Source organism: Otolemur garnettii, unplaced genomic scaffold (genome assembly GCF_000181295.1).
Source record: "Otolemur garnettii isolate 467f Iridium unplaced genomic scaffold, OtoGar3 scaffold00010, whole genome shotgun sequence".
In the NCBI taxonomy this organism is placed as follows: domain Eukaryota; kingdom Metazoa; phylum Chordata; class Mammalia; order Primates; family Galagidae; genus Otolemur; species Otolemur garnettii.
In genome coordinates this window covers 7106049-7130278 of record NW_003852405.1, presented here as the reverse complement: position 1 = coordinate 7130278, position 24230 = coordinate 7106049, and the positions used below count along the sequence as shown (strand labels likewise).

Here is a 24230-nt window from a genome sequence, read left to right as displayed (position 1 = left end):
GACAGAAGGAAGAAATTTTGCCCAGGAAATGTTTGCTGTCATTCCTACCGAAATCTGGACTTTTAAAAGCTTACTTATGTTCACAAACAACATTACTAGCTTTTAATTTCAAGGAAAAAAATAAGTTCCTAAGAAATAATCATTCAGGTATTCAATAATATGAATTGATCAATAACCCAGTTCAAAATGTAATGAAGTGTTGGAGATTTTTGTTTTACTAATAAAAACCAAAGTGGAACATCTGTGATCGTCTTGGTACAGATGATGTAGAATCAGTGTTCAGAGGAGAAAGACAAAGTGATGATGATAAAGATGGTGGTGGCGGTGCTGGCGCTGGTGGTTCTTGTGGCGAGACAAGAACTGAATGGGGGAAAGTCTTGATGGGGGAGTTGTTATTGCAGCTGGCAATACGCAGAAAATGGGCCTGACCTGCACAATTTTATGCAAGAACATTTCAGGCTGAATATAAAAATGAAACTATGAGGGACATACACCTCCACATCTGCTGTAAAAATCACTCCTTTAATACACAAAGCTGATCACATCAATTTTTACTTTAATATATCTCAATGGTTCCAAATTGCCAGTAATTTATATAAGCCACCTATTTACCACCACCCCCCCATAATCTCGCCCTTCTTCATCTCTTCAGGTTTTGTCTCGAATTCCCTTCCTTCCCCACCCAAAAATCTGGAATGGAGTTGCAGAAGAAGTGAATTATTTGCATTTCCATTTCTGATACACCTGCAAATCCTTCCCCTTCCCTGTCCATCTGGAGATACTGTAGTCTTCCTGCAATTCTGCTGTGAAGTTTCCCCTGACATCAGTCTTCTCCTCCTAAAATCAACCTCTCCATCCCGTGTGCCTCCATCGAGCATTTACTACTGCAACAATATTCCATTCTGCATTTAGTAGATCATAGGTTGATTTCCTTCGACTCAACCACAGAAGGCAAGAATCATGCCTCAGTTAACCTGAGTCTCCAGTGTCTAATACATTTTTCCCCGTTCAGTAACTATGATGTTCAATAGATGTTTACTAACTGCCTAAAAGTGAGTTTGGCAAGGTGTGCTGAAGTCCTGAAAATACAAACTACCAGGTAATTATGAATACAGGAGAGCTAAAGGTGAGAAAGGGATCCAAACGGTATCTTGTGTAACTCAGAGAATTCTTTCTGACAGGCCTAGAATTTTTCTTCCAGAGAAAAACATGGTCTTCTCCGCATTCTTATCATAACGTGGGCTTGTAAACAGCAAGAGGTTCTCAGTACTGAAGGCAACTGGGCAATGGCAAAGGCTTAAGAGCTAAAAAATGACCACTTAACTTCCTATTAACTATTGTCTCCATCACCCTCTCCCTGGAGAGAAACATAATTACACAGTTGCCAGGTTTAGTTTAAAGAATGCTGCATTCAATGTCTGAAAATCACGAACAGTTTTTAAGAGTGTTTCAGACAGAGATTTATTTGCTTATTTGCTCACTCATTTATTTGAGAACTCAATGGTCAGGATGCTGCTTCTGTCCTGTCTTTCTTTTTTTTTTTTTTTTTTTTTTTGACAGAGCCTCAAGCTGTCCCCCTGGGCAGAGTGCCGTGGCATTACAGCTCACAGCAACCTCCAACTCCTGGGCTCAAGCGAGTCTCCTGCCTCCGCCTCCCAAGTAGCTGGGACCACAGGCGCCCGCCACAACGCCCGGCTATTTTTTGGTTGCAGCCGTCATTGTTGTTTGGCGGGTCCGGGCTGGGGATTCGAACCCGCCACCTTAGGTGTACGTGGCTGGCGCCTTAGCCGGTTGAGCTATAGGCGCCGAGCCTGTCCTGTCTTTCTTTTCAACATATTCACAGTTTTAAAATTATGTGATTCAAATTAGGCATATCCTTCCAACAAATATCATTTTTTAACAAGTGACATATCAAGTTATTAGTACTCCCAGGACTAAAATTGCCAGATCTGAAGTAATCTTAATCTTTAATCCGAAGGATTAATAAAAGAAAGAAACATAGTTTTAGAAGTTGCATAAAAGAATTCACCTATGCCACTTGGTTTATTGGGCCGTGTTGCTCAAGTTTAAAGGGACAAATCTGAGACTAAAACATAGAGAATTGTAAACATAAGGTATTAACTTGTGATTTCATCTTTATTTAACAATGAACATGATTACATTTTAAAAACTTGACTTTGTTTGTCTCTTATGAAATAATCATCTTTTTTTTTCTTCTTGGAGACAGTCTCACTCTATTGCCTCAGGCTAGAGTGCCACGTCATCAGCATAGCTCACAGCAACCTCAAACTCCTGTGTTCAAGTGCCCTTTCTGCCTCAGCCTCCCAAGCATCTGGGACTACAGGTGCTAGCCACAGCGCTTGACTAATTTTTTGTAATTTTCCCCATTTTTAGCAGAGATGGTTTCTCATTCTTGCTCAGGCTGCTCTCAAATTGGTGAGCTGAAGCAATCCTCCCACCTCGGCCTCCCAAGTGTGCTAGGCATGAACCACTGCACCCAGCCCAGTAATCATTGATCTTCCATACTGGGAAAAACAAAATAAATAATGTAAATTAAAAATTCATCAGGGCTTGATCTTACACAGGGTTTGAAAATAGGGAAGATTCATACCATTAAAAAATTTCCATTAATATTGATAAAGAATTTCTCCAAATCTGCAATTTAGACATCCAAATTGCATTCTGTAATAGGATATAATTCACTACTTATATATATTGGATAGAATGAAAGGTGCAGCTGAAAATACCTTAGAGCTATTCTGAGGACATTTCTTCATTTACAGACATAAAATGAGGCTCAGAGAATGTGATCTCTCATTTTACATGTCTCATTAGTAAACTAGTGACTCTCAATTAAAAACTTGAGCTATTTTCCACAATATATACTTGTTTCTTCTGAGACCAGAAAACCAATGATCTCAAGATGTTTTCCTACATACCAGTGATATGTTTATTTTTTTTTCCTGCGTGGTGTGTTTCTCCTCACATACATCTCATCACCTGTAATTTTGTTTGTAACTCTCTCCCTTTGCAGCTACCCTTCCTTCCAGCAAATGTGCAACATCCATCCCACAGTTAAACACCTTTCTTTCAAACACTCGTGCTGCCCTGCTAAACCTCCTTGGTGGGCACCAGAGAAAAAATTCAATGGATAACTTAAATGTCTTAACAAGATAAATTCTAAACGAAAACAGTATTTTTTAGTACAGGCAACCTAAGAATTAGAAGTTAAACCCTGCTTGAATCATTACTGAGAACAGTTGTCAATTTAGTAAGACTCTGTCCAGTCCCCCGTTGGTGTCCTGATGGTGGGGATAGGGGAGGGTCATTGGTTCCAGAACCACCTGCGATTACCAAAATCTGGGATGCTCAAGTTCCTAATGTCAAATGCCATAGTATTTAGTGTGACCTAGTCACATCCTTCCGTATACTTCAAATCAACTCCACAGTACATATAAAAAATAACCCAGTGCAAATGAACTCTTATGTAACTAGCTGTGACACTATATTGTTTTTATTTGCATTATTTTATATATTGTAAATTTTTTTATTTTATCACTGTCAAATATTTTCAAACTGCAATTGGTTTAATCTAAAAGACACAGATACAGTGGCCCAATTGATATTCTAAAAGTTCATGTAAAATGACCAGATGAATCAAGATTAATAGATAGTAGATGTGCTAATACAAAACGCATAATAACATTTTCATATAGTAAAACTGACAACTTAGTTGTATACTGTTAGTGTATATCAATTTTTTTTTTCAGGTAAACCAATTATAATAGATGTAATAAATCCGTCTGTTGTTATCCATTCCTTTTCTGTGTGTGTGTGCAGTTTTTGGCCGACGCTAGGTTTGAACCTACCATCTCTGGCATATGGGGCTGGCACCCTACTCCTTTGAGCCACAGGCACTGCCCTATCCATTCCCTTTTGTTACTAAACAATCAAGAAGTTTTTGGTAGCATTGTAACTATGAAAATAAATAATGGTCATTTATACAAATATTTATCATAGTAATATTAAAAATAAATATTCAAATATATATCTCACCAAAGCTACTAACCTATATATTATAAGCCTATGTATTATTTTAAATTTTTAATGTAATGTTATAGTAACAATCAATCCAATACTGATTCTAAGTAATGCCATTCTCTTTGCATTGTAATATAATATTTAAAGGATTTGGGGCGACAAACTCATATTAAACATTGACCTGAAAAAAATCAAATTTTATGTTTTGCACCCAAAGGCAATTATTAATAAATTAGAAATCTATTCATTCATATTCTTAAATGTATTCTTTCATCTACACTTTTATCTCACTCTTATTAACACTCGGCCTTTGTGTAATATCACATGGGAAGGTTTCTTATCTTGGTACAGGCGCTTCCAACTGTTGTGTTTTGTATTCCATTTCTATTTACAAATGTTGGGGATTTCAGTAGAGAAAAAAGGAATAAACACTTCTCTGTTATTCATCCAACTGGATTATGTCTAAACCCGGTAGCAAATCCATTTATAAGGCCAATCCTGTTTTATAAAAATTAAACCTATATGCAAATCAAGGGGGGGTGGCAATGAAGGACTAATTATGTTTATCAAAGCTACTATATTTTTTAGTTTTTACATTTTCATAATACAGGATAGAAAATTAGACCACCATTGTGCAAAATAGAAGTGACCACTAAATATATTTGAGAAATGAAATACCCGTTGAATAAATTTAAAGTTTGGTATAATAGATACATAAAAAGTAAAAATCACCTAAACAATTAAGTTTTACCTTTTCACCTTTAGATCCCTTGAGACCTCTGACACCATCTGCTCCCTATGGAATAAATGACAAGTATTACAGGACTGCAAAATTTCACATGGAAAGTAAATTCTGGGTTGTGAAATGAATGTAACAATTACCTTTACTCCTCGGGGGCCAGGGTAGCCAATAGGACCTTGTGGACCAGGAGGACCCTAGAAAAGATTCATTGTAACTTAAATGTCTAATATGTTGAAAGAGCTACTGATTCGTGTACCTTAATTTTACCAAAAAATCACCAAAAATATAGTATTTTTCTACTATTAGTATTTGGAAAAGATTTCTTGAGTAGTTTTTTCATTATTTATAAAGTCAGATACGATGAATCAATTATGTGACTAGTACTCCCTGCTTCAAACTTAGTAAATCATGTATTCATCCTAAAAATAAAATACTTAATGGACTATGGTACATATTCTATAAGTACATAAAATAAGTCAAATAATTAGATAATTAATAACTAAATTAGTACCCTGAAAAAATATGTTATGCTCAATGGCTACAATAGACAGTTATTGATTAGCCAACAGAATCAATAATTTCTAATACAAGTTTTTTATAAATTTTTTATAAATTTGTGGAATTCACATCATCGAGAATAAGATTACAATTGTATATCTTTTCTAGAGCTTGGTTTATTTCTCTAGTCTCCCTAAAGGGAACATTTTAAAAAACATAATGTATACTTTCTGCAATGATTCTGTTTTAATTAAACACAATCCTGCCTCAGATACTATCTATAATCCAAAGTAGTCCTAACATTGAACAAGCTTTTATTATATTTCACTTAGATATATTAATAGCCGTTGCTCTTAAATGTAATATCCTCTCAGCTAAAGGTTATTAGAAAGTGATAGGTAATAATCAGATAGGAGTTACCTAAGCAATTTAATGATATTTCATAATTCTTATCTAATTTCACAGTTATATGTTGTTATCATTTACTCCACATATAATGCACATGCAGAATATGGATATATTCCTGATCTGGAGAATAGCTTTAAAAATAAAGAATACAAGCTAATTATTAAAACAAAATTACAAGTTTCTATCTAAGGCACACCTGTTTATAATACTCCAAATATAATTACCTCTATTTAAATGTTGAGAAAAGTTATTTAGAAAGCAGACAAAAGTATAGTTAGAGATGGCATATTTTCTGGTATTTATTTTCTAATACATCCCTAAGTGTTCAAAGAAGAATATATATGTACCATAGAGGTGACCAAATTAAGGCAATTTTCTCTTAAAGATATCATGTAAGTCACTATGAAAGTTTTGAGACAGGCTGTGTTATGGTCCATTATTTTACTTCCAAGGAGCACAGTCAACAGCGCCCTCTGTGATTCACCTGTGCAAGTGTCAACTTGCTCGACTTCTCAGTGCTGCTGGAAAGGCATTGTTTGTTTCCGTGTCTGCATGTATTTAATGTTTCTTGATTTTTGTGTATCGCAAAACGTTTATAGTGACCCATGTATAAACTGACAAGACACTGGAAGAGATACTTAAAAACGTACCAGAGCACCCTTTTCTCCAGACTGGCCTTCTTTTCCAGGATGACCCTATATTTAGCAAACATAAATACTGATAAGGTGCAATATTAATAGTAGCTGACAAAATTATGAACTGGTTCCTTTTGTTTTTAAATCTACTTAAAAGTCACTCTTGAAGTTTAAAAAAATTGAACACTTTTGCTTCAGTGACAGTGCTTAAAATATCACTGGAAACTGGTATTTCTAGGTACACATAATAAGCTTACATCTGATGGTATTGCATTTGAGAAGGCTTGGGAAAAAGCACATACAACAATACCACTGTCATTAAGAATTCAACTGTCTCAATTAGAATCTTGCATAAATGTAATTAAATCTCTTTCATATTTTGCATATTGATCAAAGGACAACCTAGGCATGTGTATGGGACATCTGACATTAACATCGTAAGTACTAATAATGTTCATACTCAAGTTATTGAGGCTCAGTAAACAAAAATGTTTAGTTACAACAGTAGGCAGAGTGAAAATTTTGTATCCTTGCCCTCAAAAATTTGAGTATTTTGAAGAGAAAAAAATCCGTAAATCACAATTTTTTTAAAAATAACAACTATAGAGATTACATTATTATTTATTACTATGTGAAGGAAAGAATAAATATCGCCATATTTCCAGAGAAGGAGAAATTGTTCAGAAATGTCAATTGCAGATGTCTGAGGAAATTTATAAATGGCAAAGAAATTCACCTGGATTCTTAGAAAATAGGTTCTTTAGAAAGGAGGTGAGGATAGAATTGGGATTTCTTTAAAAGTAAGTAGACATATGGAAGAGTAGGGTGACAAAAAATTTAGAGCATTATGAGAAAATTAATTGGATCTATTTTCCTAGAGCTAATGGTTCATGAAGAAGTAGAAGAATATGAAATTCTAGAGGGGTTCTGACCCAGAGCAGTAGATTGATTTTATACAAAGCCTACTGTGAGAGATTATGCAATACAAAAGTGATAAAATGACATTGTAGAGAGATCAATGTTTAATTACTGACTTGATTTATTTTTAGTACAACATTCATTTCTAAAACATGTAAAATCTATTTTTGAAGCCAATGTTTAGAAATTGGCTAAATAGGTAACTGTTACTTACAGGAGGTCCATCGGCACCAGGGAGTCCACCAAGCCCTGGTTTTCCTTGTGGTCCCTTATCAAATGAAGAAAGAAAATATTTGATTTAAAAAAATGAAAATGATGAAAAATTTTGGTTTGTACATACTGCTAATAAAATTCTTAATGTGAGTCACTAATTTCTTTCTATAAATAACAAAGACTTAAATATATTATGTGGAAGAAATGACATATAAAGATAAAGGTGGTGAGACAGGGGAAAGTGGACTTCAGCCACCTCTTTCTGGGGGAATCTGCACAGAACCATCACTTCAGGGGCACCGTGAAGCAGCAAGAGGCTTCAGGAGCCAACAGGGAGGTCTGGAGCTGAGGAAAACCGACACAGAAGGCAGGTACTTGGTAAGGCTGGTTGGCTGGCTTTGCCATAGAGGTCTGGAGACAAGAAAGGGCTGTCATGCGATACTTTGTTTCTGGAATAATCTGCTCACTAGAGCAGCAAGTAGACTCCAACAGCAGCTGGTGGCTGGGGTTGAATGCTAGGCAGGATCATTCTCCCATCGTCTTGGCTGCTGGCTGGCAGGTTGCCAATCATTGTGGAAAGACCAATTGAGTAGGACGAATAGTTCATGGGATCCTAGTGCAGACTGGCTATGGCATGCCTGTTGAGCTTGAATGGCTATCCTTGGGGTGATGTGAATGGCTCTCACACCCCCCAGGATGGCTGCTTTGCTGTCAGGAGCACTGTCTGACGGGCCTCCTGGGAAGTCTGGGGAAAGCTTTGGATCTCAGTCCTATGGGACTGAATGGTGACAAAGTTCACCATTCAGGGGCCAAATTGAAGGCAAAGAAGAGAGAGATGAGACGCAAAGAAGAGAGAGAGATGGAAGGTAAAGATGGTAGATAAGATCCTGTCTTCTTTGCAACTCAAGAGTGGCTTCTGACCTTATTCTATACAGTAAATCCAGCATGTATTCTCTGTCTCCTAGTACCATAGCATCACCAGATGTCTAAGCAATATATTGCAATATACACACACGCATACACATATTGTTTTACATTTTTGCCTATTTTTTCAAATTTTCCTTAGTTTTCTCCTTTTCTTTTTTTTCTCTATTGTTGTTGTTTAGTGTTTTTTGTTTGGGTCCATATTTATTTTTTCATTTGTACTATTTTCAATAGCAAGGGCTCCTCCATTTTTCTTATGGTGTTTTACCACTTTTATTCTTCCTTTCTTTTTTATTTCTCTCTTTTGGCAGAGATTTTTCTGCTTTATCTTTCTGCTTTACATAAATTTTTCATACAACAACTAAGATGACCCTTTTTTCTTTATTTTATACAATATCACTTCTAATTTTTTAAATATATTTTTAATTTTTTAATATATATTTTTTTCTCTTTTCTGAGGGCTGAAGGGTCATAGCTTTGATCTGGCTCAAGGAGTCCACAAGCTCATAGACTTGGGTGTCCCACTAGCTTTGGCGTTTGGAAAGAAGGTATTCGTAGGTCCCCACTGAGACATATAGCTCACTTCTTTCTATATTTGGCAGAGGTGGGGTCTTGCTTTTGCCCAGGCTGGTAAGGAGCTCCAGGTTTCAAGGGAGCCACTCAGCCTAGGCCCCCAAAATATTAGAGCAACAGAAGTGGTTAAAGCACCCTACCGAACACCACCATTTCCCCTGTCACTCTCTTTCACTTCTACTGTTTTTTTCTCTCCTTTTCTTTAATTCTTTCTTTCTGTACCCTCTCTGTTTCCTTCCCTCTTTATCTTTTTCTTTTCTTTCTTCCTTCTCACTCTTTACCCTTATCTTACTTTTGGCCTTATACCAAAAGGCCACTTCAACACCTAAGATATGAGATAAGGCAATTTTAAACCAAGAAGGTAGTGAGAAGGAAAAAATAGGAAAAAGAAGTGAACAAAAAGAAAACACAGATGAGGAGGAGTCAACACAAAAATTCTGGCAACATGAAAAACCAGAATAGAGCAAATCTCCTCACAAAGGATTCGGAGGTAGCAGAGGAGTCCACCTATAAAGAATTAATGGAAATGACAGAAAGGGAATTGAAAATAAAGATGGCAAAAAACATAAAGGGAATTGACAACAAGGTGGTAAAACAAAACGGAAAATTGTTTGAAAGATAAATAGAATATAGAAATGATATGGGGGAGCCTAAAGACTTAAAGTAGTCAATTGGGGTACTTTAAGATACAGTAGAAAGTATCAATAACATTTTATATGATGGAGAAGAGAGAATCTCAGAGCTAGAAGATAAAGCACTTGAGTTAACCCAGGCAGTTAAAGAGGCAGAAAATAAGAGAGAGAAAGAATATTCACTCAGAGAATTATGGGACATCACAAAGCATTCAAACATACGAATTATAGAATTTCCCAAAAGGGAAGAAGACTGTCCCAAAGAAATGGAAGCCCTACTGTAGGATATCAGAAATGAACACTCCCCAAGCATCATTAAAGATTACAAAACATTCCCTTTAGAAGGATATTGAACTCCAGGTCATCTCAACAGAAATAGAGCATCTCCAGGACACACTGTAATAAACCTGTCCAAAGTCAAGATGAAAGAGAAAATTCTTCAAGCAGCCAAGGAATAATTTCCAATTGACCTAAAGGGGCAGATCCATCAGGGTGACAGCAGACTTCTCAGCTGAAACTTTCCAAACCAGAAGAGAATGGTCAAATACTTTTAACTTCTTAAACACAAAATAAAATGAATAGAACTACACCACACTTATCAATTCTCTCAATAAATGTTAATGACTTGAATTTCCCACTGAAGTTACATAGGCTGACCAAATGAACAAAAAAGCCCAAGCCATTCATATGATGTATCCAGAAATCACATCCAACCTTGAAAGACAAAACAAGTCTCAGGTAAAGGCTAGGAAAACAATGATTTCAGGCAAATGGAAATCAGAAGGAAGGAGAGGTCATTGTCTTATTTTCAGATACAAGTGGATTTAAAGCAACTAAAGTTAAGAAAGACAAAGTTGGTTAGTTCATAGTAGTCAAGGGAACAAAACATCAAGAGAACATTTCAATTTTCAATAATATGCACCCAATGCTTCCAGATTTATGAAACAGACCTTGATTGATTATAACACCATAATAGCTAGGAACCTTAACATCCCTCTGATAGAACTCAACTGATCATCTAAACAGAAACTAAACAAAGATAAAAGAAACTTAAATGCAATGTTAAAACAAATGAGCTCAATAAACATATACAGAACACACTATCCCAAAGCTAAGAAATATACTACATTCTTCTCATGAGAACTTGGAACATAGTCAACAATAGATCATACCCTAGGTCACAAATAAAACCTCAACAAAATTGAAAGAATCAAAATTATACGTATTTTCAGACCATAAGGCAATAAACAACTCCAACAAAAATTTTTACCCCCACACAAAGGCATGAAAACTAAAAAACCTCATGTTGAATGACAGTTGAGTTAAAGAGAAATAAAGGAAGAAATGATTAAATTCCACAAACCTAACAACAATGAAACTACAAGTTATCAAAACCTATGGGGTACTGCAAAAGCAATCCTAAGAGGGAAATTTTTCACATTATAGGGCTACATCCAAAAAACAGAATGAGAGCATATCAACAACCTAATGAATCATCTTAAGGAAATGGAAAAGAAAGAGCAATCCAATCTCAACCCAACAGAATAAAATAAATAATCAAAACTAAATCAGAAATAAATCCAATTGAAAAAAAAAAAGACTCATTCAAAAATCAATGAAACATAAAGCTTTTTCTTCAAAAAAGGAAATAAATTGATAAACATTTGACCAGATTAATCAGAAACATAATAGTAAGATATCGAATAACCTCAATCAGAAATGAAAAAGGAGAAATAACAACAGATACCCCGAAAATACAAGAGATTATTTCTGACTGCTACAAGAAGCTCTATGCCCAGAAATTGGACAATGTAGTGGAAATGGATCAATACCTGGGATCATACCATCTCCATAGACTTAACCAGGAAGAATTAGATCTCTAGAACAAACGAATATCAAGCACAGAGACTGATGAAATGATAAAAGCTTCCAATAAAAAAAAAAAGTCCTGGACCAGATGGCTTTACACCAGAATTCTATCAAACCTACAAAGATGGTCTTGTGCCTATACTGAAGAATTAATTCCAAAATATTGAGAAGGAAGAAACCTTTCCTAACATATTCTATGAAGCAAACATCACCCTGATACCAAAATCAGGAAAGGACCCAACTAAAAAGAAGAACTCAGACCAATTTTACTAATTAATATTGATGCAAAAATACTCAATAAAATCTTAGCCAAAAGACTACAGCTACATATTAATAAAATTATACATCATGATCAAGTAGGCTTCATCCAAGGGGTACAAAGATGATTTAACATATGCAGATCCATAAATGTAATTCTCTATACTAATGGAAGCAAAAACAAAGACCATATGATCCTCCAAATAGGTGCAGAAAAGGATTTGATAAAATTCACCATCCTTTTGTAATAGGAACACTTAAGAATATAGATGCAGATGGCACATTTTTTAAATTGATTTAAGCCATCTACAGCAAACCCACAGCTAATGTCATATGAATGGAGTAAAACTGAAAGCTTTCCACTTAGAACTGGAACCAGACTACATACAATATCCTCTATCACCACTATTATTCAACATAGTTCTGAATGTTTTAGCCAATGCAATTGGTCAGGAGAAGGCTATAAAAGGCATCCAAATGGGGGCAGAGAATGTCACATTCTCACGCTTTTCCAATGACATGATCTTATACTTAGAAAACCCCAGAGACTCAACCACAAGTGATCAAGAAATACTGTAACATCTTAAGATATAAAATCAATGTTTAAAAATCAGTAGCCTTTATATACTCCAAAAACAGCCACATAGAAAAGCTAATCAAAGGTGTAATTCCCTTCTGAGAATCTGACAAAGGCCTAATAACTAGAATGTACACAGAATTCAAATTAATGAACCAAAAAGGAGCTAACAACCCCATCTATCACTGGGCAAGAAATATGAAGATAGAGAAAGGGCTAACAAACATATGAAAAAATGCTCATCATCCCTAATCATCAGAGAAATCCAAACGAAAGCCACCCTGAGATATCACTTAGCCAACATCACAAAGTCCCAGAATTGCAGATGAGGGCAGAGTTGTAGAAAGAAACATTTTTACACTGCGGGGACTGCAAACTAATAAGCCTCTTTGGAAAGAAGTACAGAGAGTCTTCAGAGAACTCAAATTAGATCTCCTTTTTGACCCCCCAAATCTTACTACTAGGCATCTACCCTGAAGAAAAAAAAATCATTTTATCATAAAGACATTTGCACATTTATCACAGCTCGATTTATAATTGTCTAGCATTGTATACAAGTTGGCTAACATTACAGAATTTGACAATAAAGCCTCAATTAAATCAATATAAAACAAATGGAAAACCCTTTAAGGTAAATTTAAATTGAATCATTTAGAATTTATAACTGAAATTAATTACATTTCATTTAAAGAACTTAAAAATCTCAATCCCCTTCCCCAGTCTGCAAAATTATATTCAGTCAAGTAACTGAACACTATGTAATTATTATTAATAAAATTATGGTTATTTTTTAATGGTATCATTACCTTTTCATTTAAATTATCTTTTGTTCTTAAGACAATACACTTAGTTTTTTAGAACAAAATGCAATGTACAAGGAACTACTATATTAATCGTTATTATCAGCAGAAGTGATATTTGGATGGCAATGACCAAGTGGGCAATATTACATGAATTTTTTTGTCTCATCATATATTTGAAATTATTAAAATTATTAAAATTATTAAAACTCTTGTACTATGTAGGATGATTTTTAACTCAGATGGAAATTATTCTATCTCTTTTAGAATTGAAGTTTCATGACAGCAGAATGGCTTGTCTGCCCTCTTAACTGTTGCTGTTTCCATAGAGAAAGAGTATTAAAATTGAATAAATGTCGTAGTTTTTATTTTAACAAAATGGCAAATATTTAGAGTGCTTATACAAGATAAACAATTTATATATATATATATATATGTATCTACATTCTCAAAGAATTTCTGAAAATATCATCAGAGAGTTTAGTTAAATTAAATAATGTTTTATATGTGACAGTGTTGCAGTCTGGTAGAGTTACAGAATTAACCAACATTTCTTTTCTGTAAAGCAATTAATAAGTGAATTATATAAATTTTAAACTCATAAATAATAGGAAATATTCATAGGTTTTATTTTTTAAAACCCAGAATAAAGCCAAGTGTTATCCGTTTTAGTTCATTAAAGTAAACTTTATGAAGTATTTTATCAAAAACACAACAAAAGCACAGGTTACATAATAATGTAGGACAAATTCCCTAAAAAGTTCTTGAATATCAAAAATGAATGACATTAGTTAAATTATACTCATATCATGATATAATTTTTAATAACTATTTACCAAGTCAAGGGAGACAAGATTGTTGAGCCAAATAAGATTAGGATTTACAGATTATCATAAATATAGAAAAGTAATAATTAGTGCATTTTAACACAGGTGTAATGTAAAATGTATAGCATAGATACATTATAATTAAAAGATGTTTCCTTCATGTTCTTGAATTGCTTTCTCCTTTTGATGGAAAGAGACTGTCTTTGAACCTACAAGCTGAGCATGTTAGATCAGAGACAGAGACGGTATATACTTACTACAGCTCTCTTCATATCACTATGAGTTCAGTGAACTAGGTCCTGAATTTTACCCCTGGTTCAGCAAGGGGAATTCAAACATAACAATTTTCCCTAAGAATAAATTCTTTTTAATAATCCAGTGCATAGATGATAAAATACTGGCAAAAAAAATAACAGGTGTATGCTTCAAGTATAATGTATAATAAATGTAGCATGCTTTTGATGAGCTAATCTAAAATATTACAAAGTCCCTGATAAAAACCTTTGATCTAAAGTAAAGCTTTAAAATAACCTTTAGAACCAAACATCTGCAACTATATAGAAAGCAAGCACAGAACAAGGTACTTTAACAAGCACTTCAATCTGGTACATTCACTCTTATAAATCAGTAATAAATTAAACAACCCAATTAGATTAGTACCAAAGATTATGAATAACTATTTTGCCAGTGTGATTACAGAATTGGCCAAGAAGCACATGAAACAATGTTTAACATCACCAGTGATCACAGGAAAATGCAAATTACAACCACAACCAGATACATTTCATAGCAACAAGAACTGACCTAATCAAGAAAATATACCATAACAAGATATGAGTGAAGCTGTCGAGAAAGTAATACTCTTTACATACTGCTAATGGCAAGGGAAAAATGGTACAACCACTCTGAAAAATAGTTTTAGAAACTTCTTAAAATGTTAAACATAAGTTTATCATAAGACCAAGGAATTTCATTTCTAAGTATGTACTAGAAAGAAGTGAAAGCCTAGCTACACAAAGAATGATATGTAAATACTTGCAGAAGTACCATTTTATGGACAAGAGCCAAAAAAGATTAAACCACCCATATTCTATCAATGGCTAAATAGGTAGACATAACCTGGCATATATAATCAACAGAATACTAATAGGTAACAAAAAGGAGAAAAGTACTGATGTATGTGTGCTACAACATGGATAAACCTCAACAATATTATACTAAACGAAAGAAGACATATAAAAGTCACTAAAACTATATATTAAATTTATTTAAGGATTTCATTCGTATGCAACGTTCAGAGAAGTCAAATCCATAGAGATAGAAAGCAGATTCGTTGTTGCTACCCCTGAGGGTGGGACTGCAAACAGACACAAGTATTTTTCTGGAGTGGTATAAACATTCTAAGACTTAGATTGTGGCACACCTCTGTCAATTGACTAGAAGTCATGGACATGTGCTTTTAAAACCAGTGAATTTTCATGGCATGTAAATTATGCCACAGTAAGCTACTATTGCTTTGTTAAAAAAAAAAAAAAAACAAACATGATATGCTCATAGAAGTCAACAAAAATAAGGGGAGAATAAATGATAAAAAGAACCAGCTAATAAATGTGCTATAACTACAGGAAACAACAGATGACTCAAGGAATTTGGCAGAGGAGGGGAAAAGACATCTCTTTAATTAAAGATTTACTCCTGTTTTGAGCCAGACACGGAGTTATTAACAAGAACATCATTTGCCATTCATACGTGAGAAATTATGACAAGGACGACTTCACAATTTTCCCTTAATCAGATCTTGCTACAACCTCCTTAATCATGAGCTAACCTAATTATATTTTTCAAATAATGAGAAAGGAAAGACAACCAAACTAAAGAGAAAACATTCACTCATACTAAGGTCTTTCTGAAATTAACATAGCTGAGAATGCCATAATTGAAAGCTGTCCAAATGGTAACTCTGAAATTTTATCACTCATGGTTTAAAGATACATGAATAAATTCTACCCACACTATACTGTCAAGGTTTAACTGTAGATTCATTCCTAGGTGCTGAGCCATCTAGATAGTGTGACAGAAACAGAAGGCAGGCCTCACACCCGCCTAAGGTTGTGAACCCCAAACTTGTTCATCAGGCATTATTAGAACAACACAGTAACTTACTTTTTCACCAGGAGGACCAATGGGACCTTGTGGACCAGGAAGACCCTATTTTAAAAGAATTTATTTCATATATCAGGTGTCTTATCACAACGATACACTTTTAAAATACCATAAATGATCAGCTCTCTGTTGCACGTGAAATGAATTACAAAAATCTATGTCTACCCCCCATTCTCCCTGAGGAGTTTGGAACGTGATAAGGTGTTGTACACAAGCTCCTCTTTTTGCAAAGGGATTGCACTGTAATGCCGTTCAGAACCCTTCCTGCAGGTGTGGCTATTGGCCCTAGCGTTCTCTAAGCGCTGAATGACTCATTTTTCTCTAGGAAAAAAAAAGAGACCCTCTGTAAGTTTGCTCAAATTAAAAAAAAAAAAGGAAAATAGATATTTTCCTACAGTCACATTTTAAACACTGTTATCCATACATTGAAAACTTTGAGGCTGTCAATTTCCCTTTGATTAGATAGCCATCGTGCCCCCCCCCCCGCCCTTATTTCAAAGGAGCTCCCCTGGCTTAGACTTACTTGAGGTCCTGGGTTTCCTTGCTGACCTGGAGGTCCAGGCTCCCCTTGGGGACCCTGCCATAGGAAAATATAAAGAGTCTTTAATAGGGCTGTGTCACAAAGTAGGTTTTGTCTTTTCAATTGAGACATAGCCCCCAAATCAGTTTTCCCTCAAAGCATTTTGGAAAGCATTACAAAATATTAATGGTTGTAGTAACTAATGTCTTTAGCAAAATGTAAGAAATCTTTAGTTTAGATTTAGCATTAAAAGTTGTTTGTTAGTGCTCAGATTCAAAGATGAATTATTTTATGGACATTTGCCCCATACCATGTTCCCTTTTGGTCCTGGAGGGCCATCCACACCAGCCATACCCTTCAATGAAGAAAATAATATACAAATTCAGATTCTAAGCCAGAAAACCAAGAAGACTCATCTAATAGCATGACACCTTAAAGGGATTTGAAATTACCTTAGAATTTAATGGCAATGGGGAAAAAGACAACACCTATACTCTGCTATCCACGTCCATACTGGACACCATCTAGCCACATTTTCCACGGCATGCAGGAGATTTAACAGGAAAACAATAAAATAGGTAACCAAGAGGGGGAAATAACACACGCAAAGCAGGGAGAGAATGACGGGAGGTGGCATCATGACATCTTAGAACATAACACCTGGCTGGATCCTGAGAACTCTGATGACCTGTCGGCTATAATGAGTTTGGCCACAGGCTTTCCCTAGAAAACCCTCAGAGTGTCCAGTCATACATACAGGCTGTCCTGGTATTCCTGGCGTTCCCCTCGGTCCCAGCAGACCTCGTGGACCCTAGAAAGAAAAAACAGAAGATATCTTCAGAAGAAATACCCTCAAAGCACACCTCTTCCTCTGAAGAAATCCAAGGTAATGTTTGGGGTACAAATATTTGCATAGCTTCTCTTAACACTCTGAAAGTGATGTTTAAAATACCACGATTACGAAACACAAATCTCCAGTGTTTATACTGATCTCAAAGCCAAAATGGAGAACAGGGAGTCTTTAGTACCTAAACTGTGTATCACAGACTCTGTACATTTACATAGGCAGCAGGTAGGAGAATTTTTAAAATAAGAGACAGTTTAATACTTTAAATAAGGCACTATGGAATGCTAACACTGAATCTTATTATTGAATCAGACAATTCAAATGGAATTGTTTTGACTCTTATTTATTTTACTTTAGGAAAATTCCATCTTGAGGGACAGAAGTAGACAGCTGGAGAACGATGTATGAGGATTTAAAAAGCATTCTTGAGAGGCTTCTCAAAATATTACTATTTACACTTCCTCTCTCTTCCTCTCCTTAGTCCTCCTCCGCCTCCTGTTTCCCTTTTCTTTCTCTAGAGAAGACTATCTCATAATAATTTATGGTCTCTTCTATTGGCTTGAACTATTTGACTTGACAGGCAGGAGGACTGTGGCAAAGAAAGACTGAAATTAGGAGGCCTGTGTCCAGCCAAGTTCTTTCGTTATCTAACTTTGAGGACCCCTTCCCAGTTCAGTTTCCTCCGTGATAATAGTTGGTGGAGGAAAATGATACAATTCCTCTATTTGGTATATATTAAGAGCCTCATTCTTTTCTGTCTTCTGATAATAATATTCATTTGTCCTAAATACATAAATATGTGACGAGCCATTGATGCTGGGGGCCAAAAAAGAAAGTGACAAAAACTAGAAAAGTTAATGATTTGGCGCATGTTAACATCTCTCACATTAAAGCTGTTACATTCCACATTTTTTTCCTCTCAGTTTTCTAAGATTTTTCTCTACAGCCAAAGAAGAGCTCTGTATTTCTTTGTAATTTTTCACATGACAATTATCTGGTTAGTTCAAGGATAACTGGGATGTTTACCCGCGTTTATTATTGCTTTTTATTTGTGGAACCAGACACTATCACTCAGAAACAGCAATGTTATTTAAAAAGAAACAAAGAAAGCCGCTTACAGCTTCACCTGGAAGACCTCTGGGTCCTATTTCTCCATCTTCTCCCTGTCATGGACAAAATGAATATGGGGATAGAGCATTTAGACGATGTATCATTTCAACATGATTTTGTTCTCTTATGTTTTAATATTAAATACTTATTTTAAAAATTGAAAAGAAGTCTTAATATACCCTCATTCCATCATCACCAGGGGCACCTGGAGGACCTTGGGGACCTCGTTCACCCTATTGAATAAACATGAATATGATTAGCATATGAAATAAGCAGAATGTTTACAAGTCTGTGAGGTAGCCATCCTGACCAAATGAAACAGGGCACTTGGCAGGAAGAACTTATGCTTTATTGACTCACCTTGCCACACTTCACAGATAAATTATATTTTCACAACTTTAACTGGCTTTACATATTCGTATGCTAGGAAAGATAGCACCTTAATTTTCCATGCAACAGTTTTTTATAAAATAAGTACCTAAAATAATTTTCAGATATTTTTAATTATTACAAGTGAAACCATTTAGAAAATAATATTGCTAATGATCTCTTCAAACATAGAAACGCTTTGGTAATTTTCATTTAAAAATATTCTACTTCTACGTAATTTAAATTAAATCAGAACAACTCAAGAGTACGAAAGGAATTCTGGATTTTGTAAAACAGACAGAATTATGTATTGATCATGGCATACATTCGCCACACACTAGATATTTTGCTAAATATTTGTACAGTTTCCATTTTTTTCTCTCTTCTTTTTCCCTCTAATTTATGTAAATGTTGTCCTGCTTTCATTCTTAACTTCTAGTAAAGAAAGCTATGAGGATCCAAAGCTGAGCTTTCTTTCTTTTTTCTTTTTTTTTGAGACAGAATCTCACTAGGTCGCTGTTGCTAGAGTGCTCTAGCATCACAGCTCACAGCAACGTCAAACTCTTGGGCTTAAGCTATTCTCTTGCCTCAGCCTCCCAAGTAGCTGGGACTACAGGCGCCCGCCACAGCTCCCTGCAATTTTTTTTTAATTAAATCATAGCTGTGTACATTAATGCAATCATGGGATACAATGTGCTGGTTTTATATACAATTTGAAATGTTTTCATCAAACGGGTTAACATAGCCTTCACAGCATTTTCTTAGTTATCGTGTTAAGACATTTATATTCTACACCTAGTACATTTCACATGTACCCTTATAAGATGCATCCCACCAATTGGTCCCAACAAGTACTCTCCCTCCAACCATCCTCCCCTGCCCTCCATCTCCCCTTTTCCCTTCTTCTTGGGCTATAATTGAGGCAGGGTTTGAACCCACCAGGGGTTCAAAAGCTGATCTTTCTTTAAGAGCTCATTTCTTTAATTCTCCACTAAATAAATTTACTGGATTGCTACTCAGCATAGTCATATGTTTGGTGTCAGCAAGTTATAAGCTCTGCCACTGGACTGAAAACTCATGTCATCCAAAAGAAAATATATAATTCCCAGCACATTGTTATATTAATGATAAACTGCCTACTGGTGTTTTTTCTTTTGAGTATATTTCCACAGATAAAATGTAAGAGGGAAATTAAGATAATTTTCAAAAAAGCTACTTATAAGAATAAATCTCCATAGTTGCTCTTCTATAAATGTGATATTTTCCACATACATGTACATAAAGATTCCATCTCAATTTATGTTTGTTTACAAGGAGTGTTTTAGTTTTTAAAAGCAATCAAGAAACTTGCATTGATGCTACAGGTAAAATTTTACCTATCTTTCTCCAAGTGTCTATTAGATATAATTTACTAAATAGATCAACATATTTAAATTAATATTCTTATTATTTTTAAAAGTGTATCAATTATAAAATGTTTCGTAACATTTCTATTATGTCTGGGTAAAAAGTAATAGATGCATCTTACCCTGTGACCTTTGTCACCTGGCAGACCAGGAAGTCCATCAAATCCCCGATCTCCCTGTAAAAAACAGTCATTGTCACCATCACATTCCCAGCCTAGATATGTCCTATAATTTGAAATTGGTATATTCTTTCACATCCAGAAATTTTTTTTTTTTTTTTTTTTTTGAGACAGAGCCTCAAGCTGTCCCCCTGGGTAGAGTGCCATGGCATCACAGCTCATAGCAACCTCCAACTCCTGGGCTCAAGGGAGTCTCCTGCCTCTGCCTCCCAAGTAGCTGGGACCACAGGCGCCCACCACAACTCCCGGCTATTTTTTGGTAGCAGCCGTCATTGTTGTTTGGCGGGTCCAGGCTGGGGATTCGAACCCGCCACCTTAGGTGTACGTGGCTGGCGTCTTAGCCGGTTGAGCTATAGGCACCGAGCCCATATCCAGAAATTTTATAGAAAATATAAAATTTTACGGAGTGCACTGATGTCAAAATCTGAATATGCAACTATGAACTCCTGACCTTTGACCCTGGTTCTCCTGGCATTCCTCTTCCTCCATCAGCCCCTGGGCGACCCTGATAATGCCAAGAACATCATTAAACAGGGAGATTAGCAGAGAGTAAAGAGAAACAAATTTACTGTGCATTGAAGATGTCCTCAAAATATGTAATGAAAATAAGCCATACCCTTTTTCCAGGTTTTCCCGTTGGACCAGGGGGACCCTGGACACCTCGAGGGCCCTATATCAAAATATCATAATTAAATCATGTTACAGATTTCTTGATCAATAAACTCAACAACATGAAGAGAGCTGGTTTTTGAAAGTGTTGTCTTCTTAACTTCACCTTCATGACTTAAACATAGGAAATTATTTTTATGTAAAAGTACAGATAAAGCAAAAAAAAGGAATGCATTTTTCTAAATGGTTTCTTGTAAAGAAAGATCATATTACTCATTATAATTTTCTTGTTTAAATGTATTCATATGACTGTAATTTTCTTAAACAAGAAAATTATAATGGGATATACTAAATTTTAAAAATACTCTAGATTACTTACTCATTTTATTCTTAAAACTGTGGAGCTTAACATTTTCTTTTCTTTTTTATTTTGGCCAGGGCTAGGTTTGAACCATCTTTGGCATATGGGGCCAGTGCCCTACTCCTTTGAGCCATAGGCGCCACCCAACATTTTCTTTGAACACACCCTTGACCATCCATACCATTTCTCTTCTCTTTTCCATCCTCTTTCTTTCAGCTCTATTCATTTTTAGATATTCTCTCCTTGATACTTCTTTTGTTGCACTTATTCACATTACATTACAATTGATTTTTCTTAGATCTGAGTCCCCTGTTAGATTGTTAACTAAGGTCTTCAATTAAATATGTTTTTTTTTTCATGATATTCCTACAGCTCAGCATGGTGCCTGGTACATGTTTATTATGTACAAAACATTTGAAGGATAATCTGTCAATCCCTAAAGCAAATGTTGACTAGCACCATGATATTATATTTTTAACTTTCATTGTGAAGGTTAAAATTTCTCAATTCATTATCTTTGCCTGTGTATTGCAGCTCAATTCACGTTTGCAGAGTCATGGAAACAACCCAGATGTTTTTCTGCTTTCTAGATTAAATGTATTCCATAATAAAATTATTCTATCTGCTTATCAGCATTAAGCAAAAAGTAATATTTTTAATTTGGCACCATGTAAATATAACCTAAGATCTTTTCAAAAATTTCAGCTTATATGTTAACAATTTCTCATAATTTCCTCAGCTCTGTGAAGGTTTTCTTAAGTATACTAAACATCCATTATAAGATCAAGTGCTGTATTTATCCTCCACAGAATACATGGGTGTGAAGCAGGACCAATGTAAGGACAGTCGAGGTTATTCTGCTCTGCTCTGCACAATCATAACCTGATATAGAATGTTGAAGGTCTATTTCTTTCACACCTGTCCTACACTAGTCTATTATCTTCTTGTTATTTAAATTAACTAAGTTATTGGAGGTCATCAGCTCCCTTGAGATTTTTCCATTCAAAGAGGTGAGATGGGTTTAAAGATAAGGTAAATAATTCCATTACTCATAAAACAGAAAATACTTCAATTGCCTTACTTGATAAAATAAAGTCAATAATAAAGAAACAAATTTCTTCTTTTTTTTTTTTTTTTTACCTGTGGACCTGGATCACCACTCTCACCTTTGGCCCCAGCTGAACCAGGTCCCCCCTGTGGAGAAAAAGTAAGAATATAATAATTTAATTTAGCAATTCACTAGCTACTTTTATGCAGCCATTTTACATGAAGTAAGTAAATGCTATTCAAATTATATTTAATCCTATAAACAGGATCTTATTAGTACAATAAAATGTTCAAATCCTTCTACTGAAGTATATCTCTGGTCAGCGTATTAATTATATTCCAGTGTCTGAACTTTACTTAAAGGTATATATTTTATGCTTAACTACATCGAAGTCAAACTCATCAAATCACATTAAAATTTTATTTTAAGTGTATACCATCAAAACACTTAAGAGGATACATAAGGCATGGCTTATCACTGCATTCTGATGTGGTTCTAGGATAAAACATTTTTACAAAATCAGGTATGCCCTGAATCCATTTATACGTCATCTTAGCCAAAAGGCTGAGAAGCTATACTGAATCCATTTACACTAAGAATTTGACAAAATGTTACTGCTTTCATACTCAGATATTCCTTAGCAAATGAATTGTATAGAAATAAAATGGTAAGAACAAATGCTTCTGTTATATTTCTAATTGTCCTGAAATAATGTCAAAGCATTTTCCCCAGATTGATCTGTTTTTCCCCTTATAATCAGTTGTTAAACAAACATCTCTTATAAAGATTTATGTAATGTAAAAGGTGCAGCTAAGACCTGACACATCAACTACACATACACATGTGTAATTTCTTTATGAAGCACTTGTAAGTTTTAAAGATAAATATTAGGAATACTATTCAGCCATTAAAAAGGTGGAGACTTTACATCTTTTGTATTAACCTGGATTGGGGTGGAACATATTCTTTCTAGTAAAGCATCACAAAAATGGAGAAGCAAGAATCCAATGTACTCAATTCTAATATGAAGGCAGTAGACGGTCTGATACCAGGTGGAGGGTACGGGAATGAGGGTCTGGGGAGAGCGTAGGAAGGAGGGGGTTGGAGGGAAGGTATATGGCACACCTCTTGGGCAAGGGACACAATTATAAGATGGACTATACCTAACAAATTCAATCAGTGTAACCTAACTTTTTGTACCCTCGGTGAAGGCCAACAATAATAAGTAAATAAATAAATAAATATTAGGCCATTCATACTATGAAAAAACTTGAGAACATTAAAAATAAACATGGTTATTATAGTCACTTCGTGCTGAAGTACTGTGCATGTTTTAAAAGTTTCTGATTTATTTAAAATCATAACAAAGATTTAAATTACTCTAAGTTTGAAAATGGTACCAGTAGACATCTGGTGGCTCCAAAGTGAAAAATAACTATTGACATTACTCCCAAGAAATACAGAAAGCCAAGCAACATGAGTTTTCTAATCTTGAAAATTAAATAAAGAGGACTTTCAATCAAGATTTCTTAGAAATAAATTATTGTACAAAAAAACTGAGCATTTACTTTAAATCAGATTATTAATCAGTGAATTGAATGCAATTTTAAAACACTCGAACTTTAATTAACTGATTGCCTTATAGCTTTTATTTAAGCACTACCTAATAACATAATTATTCAAAATAGTAACTCAACATGTTA

General features: G+C 34.9%; 1 protein-coding gene across 5 annotated transcripts in view; it reads right to left on the bottom strand.

Moving 5' to 3' along the window:
* Positions 1-24230, bottom strand: part of COL11A1 (collagen type XI alpha 1 chain) — a 205414-nt gene that overhangs the window by 104065 nt on the left and 77119 nt on the right. For all 5 annotated transcript variants that reach the window (XM_023509793.1, XM_003784099.2, XM_003784101.2 and 2 more), the window contains 14 exons: positions 22620-22673; positions 21126-21179; positions 20961-21014; positions 20453-20506; positions 18735-18788; positions 18564-18608; positions 17356-17409; positions 16909-16953; positions 16602-16655; positions 16079-16123; positions 7457-7510; positions 6340-6384; positions 4924-4977; positions 4793-4837 (listed from right to left, as the gene is read on the bottom strand). In XM_023509793.1, the coding sequence (XP_023365561.1) occupies positions 4793-4837; positions 4924-4977; positions 6340-6384; positions 7457-7510; positions 16079-16123; positions 16602-16655; positions 16909-16953; positions 17356-17409; positions 18564-18608; positions 18735-18788; positions 20453-20506; positions 20961-21014; positions 21126-21179; positions 22620-22673 (711 nt within the window). The remainder of the gene's footprint in view (positions 1-4792; positions 4838-4923; positions 4978-6339; positions 6385-7456; positions 7511-16078; positions 16124-16601; positions 16656-16908; positions 16954-17355; positions 17410-18563; positions 18609-18734; positions 18789-20452; positions 20507-20960; positions 21015-21125; positions 21180-22619; positions 22674-24230) is intronic.